Here is a 2,987-nt window from a genome sequence, read left to right as displayed (position 1 = left end):
GTCGGGTCGGGGTGTGGCGACACGCGTGTCCCCCCCCGCTACCTGCCGGGGCTTGTCCGGACATGCTGGGACTTGCCCCGCGCTGAGGTCACCCCGCTCACGCGCTCCGGCTGCCGGGAGGTGGGAAGCGGCGTTGCTCTTCTTACTCGGGATGCGGGGTCGGGGCTGGGTCGGGGTGGTCCTGGGGATGGAGCGGGGCCCTGGGGGTTGCCCGGTTGTCACGCTGAGGGGCTGTCACCCCTCGTCATACCGCAGGGGCTGAATTTGGGCAGAAATCTCTGCAGGAGGCTGAGCATCCCATCCCTGGGGAATTTGTAGGAACTGCCTACAACTATCACGCACTGGAACAGGCTGCCCAGGGAGGTGGTGGAGTCACCATCCCTGGATGTGTTTAAGAGACGGGTGGATGAGGTGCTGAGAGATACAGTTTAGTGGCGGACAGATACGGTTGGACTGGATGATCTCTGAGGTCTTTTCCAACCCAGCGATTCTATGATTCTATGATTCTATGATTCTATGATTCTATGATTCTATGATTCTATGATTCTATGATTCTATGATTCTATGATTCTATGATTCTATGATTCTATGATTCTATGATTCTATGATTCTATGATTCTATGATTCTATGATTCTATGATTCTATGATTCTATGATTCTATGATTCTATGATTCTATGATTCTATGATTCTATGATTCTATGATTCTATGATTCTATGATTCTATGATTCTATGATTCTATGATTCTATGATTCTATGATTCTATGATTCTATGATTCTATGATTCTAATTTTGAAGTGTGTGTGGGGCTACAAGCCTGGGGGTCTATTGTGGCCCTGGCTTTGGGGGTCCCAGGTGGGTGGGCAGTGACAGAGCTGCCTCGCACACAGGGTTTTTATTTCTGAGCTGGTTTTTTAAGCGGTTTCATGATCCCGGCTGTCTGAGCGGGGTCAAGCCTTGGCTCCAGGAGCCATCAAATCCCAGAGCGTTGTTAGCTTTGCTCTGATAACAAGGTCCCTCGTAACGGCGGGCGGCATGGGGATCCGTTAGCCCCTTGCACGTGCCAAGGGGACTGCTCGGAAGGGAAGGCTTTGCCACGTACCGTAACGGTCAAGGCGTTTGGCACCGACTTGAAAACAAACAGGGTCTTGTCTCTGGTTACCCAACAGCTTCTTGCAGATCAGGAGGGTGGTTAACACCGCGGTCAAGCTTGTGGCACGCTCTTGCAGTTGCTTAAAAGGCTGCTTTGCCACTGGGCCTGGGCTCTCGGGATGAAGAAACTGGCCAGAAAAACATCCTGTTGTGTCACTTGCCCATGCGCCAGCCTGGCTTGTGGCCTGCGTGGAAGTGGGGACGCGGCGGGGTTGCGGATGGAGCTGGTGGCAGCATCGAGGTGCCGGATGCTCTGTCCCAGCAGGGCTTTCCCTGCTGGAGGAGGAATGGGAAAGTCAGCGTGTGCACCTTCCCCGTCCCTCGGCATCACACCAGGCTGTGTTTGATCTCGGTTGTGCTCAGGCTGCTGCCCGAGACACCATGAAAACCCCAAATGTCTGAGGGCAAGATGAGTGCTGGCAGGTGGAGGGTCCCCTCCAGGCTGCCTCATTGCAGACCCCAACCCAGCTTGTCCCACCTTGGCTACTGCCTGCTTTGCCCTAGTAGCAAGTGTGCTTGGGCTTGCTCGTGGCTTGCCCGACACCCCGTAACTCGCTCTGCTTTCCTCCCAGCCCCCACGATGCCCCTGGCTCAGAGCAGGGCCGGGCAGATGCCATGCAGCAGCAAGGTGTGCAGAAACCTCTTTGGCCCTGTGGACCACCAGCAGCTCCAGAATGACTTTGAGACCCTGTTGAAGCAACACCTGGATGAAGCTCAGCAGCGCTGGAACTTCAACTTTGAGACGGAGACTCCCTTGGAAGGACACTTCAAGTGGGAAAGGGTCTCTCTGGCCGAGCAGCCATCTCGGGAGGTCAGCAGCCCGGTCAAGGCCACCGGCAGTGAGAGCAGGAGCTCCGTGGTCCGTGAGGTCTCCTCCAAGGACCATCTTGGCAGGATTTGCCCCGAGGGGTCTCAGCAGAGCTTGGAGGTTTGTGGGGCTGGTTCCCCACAGAGCTTGAAACGTGGGCAGAACACCATCAAAGGTGAGTGCTGGTGTCCCCCCATGCTTGGTGGCATTGCTGGTGTCCCACAGAGCTTGAAACGTGGGCAGAGCACCATCAAAGGTGAGTGCTGGTGACACCAGCAATGCCACCAAGTGCGGAGGGACGTGGCTCTCCTGGGAGGGACAGATGGAGGCACTTGGGAACAGCCGCCCTGCCAGGCTCTGGGGAGGGGACCACCCTCCAGGCACCTCTCCTGGGGGAGCAGAGCCCATCTTCCAAGGGGAAAAGACCACAAACTGGGTGCCTTTTGGTTGCTGGGGGTCAGACAGGGACTTTACATGGGGCTTGTGGGTTTTATAGGTGATGAGACCCCAAAATAGTTCATCACCCTCAGTTCCCATGGCCTGAGCCTGTCCTCTCGGATCAAGGGCAGGGGGGTATGGAGGTGGGATGGTGGGTGCCGGCTGGCCCTTCTCTCCAGGAGCAGGGGCTTTGGGTGGGTGACCATGGAGTCCACCTGGGCTGGCTTTTGGGGTGCTTCCCTGGGGACACCTCCCTCTTCCTGCCCTGCTGCTCCTGATGGGCTGGAGGCACTTTCCAACCCTCTCTTCCTGCCTTCCAGACTTCTACAGCTCCAAGCGGAGGGTTGTCCGTGACAAGCCCAAGCCGTGACCTGGTGGTGCTCAGCTTCTCTGCCATCGGGGACAGCTGCCGATGCTGATGTGCCCTGGGGGTGTCCGTGGCGCTCTCCCACCACCCCGTACTGTGTAAACTGTATGAAGCAATGTAGAGTCTGTAGTTCCCTATTTATGAGTAGCTCTTGGGTCCGGAGGGACCTTCACTGTGTGCAATGTGTAGGAGTAGCCCATGTTGGCTTGTAGCCCCCTGGGG

At 56.4% G+C, this 2,987-nt stretch overlaps 1 protein-coding gene across 1 annotated transcript; it reads left to right on the top strand.

Annotated features, from left to right (window-relative positions):
- Window positions 1–1,732: 1,732 nt before the first annotated feature.
- Window positions 1,733–2,768, top strand: LOC104515602 (cyclin-dependent kinase inhibitor 1-like). The gene is made up of 2 exons (XM_010159639.1): window positions 1,733–2,135; window positions 2,719–2,768. Exons 1-2 carry the CDS (start codon window positions 1,733–1,735, stop codon window positions 2,766–2,768), a joined length of 453 nt encoding a protein of 150 aa, XP_010157941.1.
- Window positions 2,769–2,987: the final 219 nt, after the last annotated feature.

The sequence above is a fragment of the Eurypyga helias genome, unplaced genomic scaffold (genome assembly GCF_000690775.1).
Source record: "Eurypyga helias isolate BGI_N326 unplaced genomic scaffold, ASM69077v1 scaffold8189, whole genome shotgun sequence".
NCBI lineage: Eukaryota > Metazoa > Chordata > Aves > Eurypygiformes > Eurypygidae > Eurypyga > Eurypyga helias.
The sequence above is the reverse complement of the archived record's forward strand: the minus strand, read 5'-3'. Positions and strand labels throughout refer to the sequence as shown.

Bases quoted from the DNA above. Each gene is read 5' to 3' on its own strand.
- LOC104515602 (XM_010159639.1), top strand. From the start codon at position 1,733: ATGCCCCTGGCTCAGAGCAGGGCCGGGCAGATGCCATGCAGCAGCAAG. The intron at 2,136-2,718 runs GTGAGTGCTGGT...CCTGCCTTCCAG, and splicing joins TGGGCAGAACACCATCAAAG to ACTTCTACAGCTCCAAGCGG.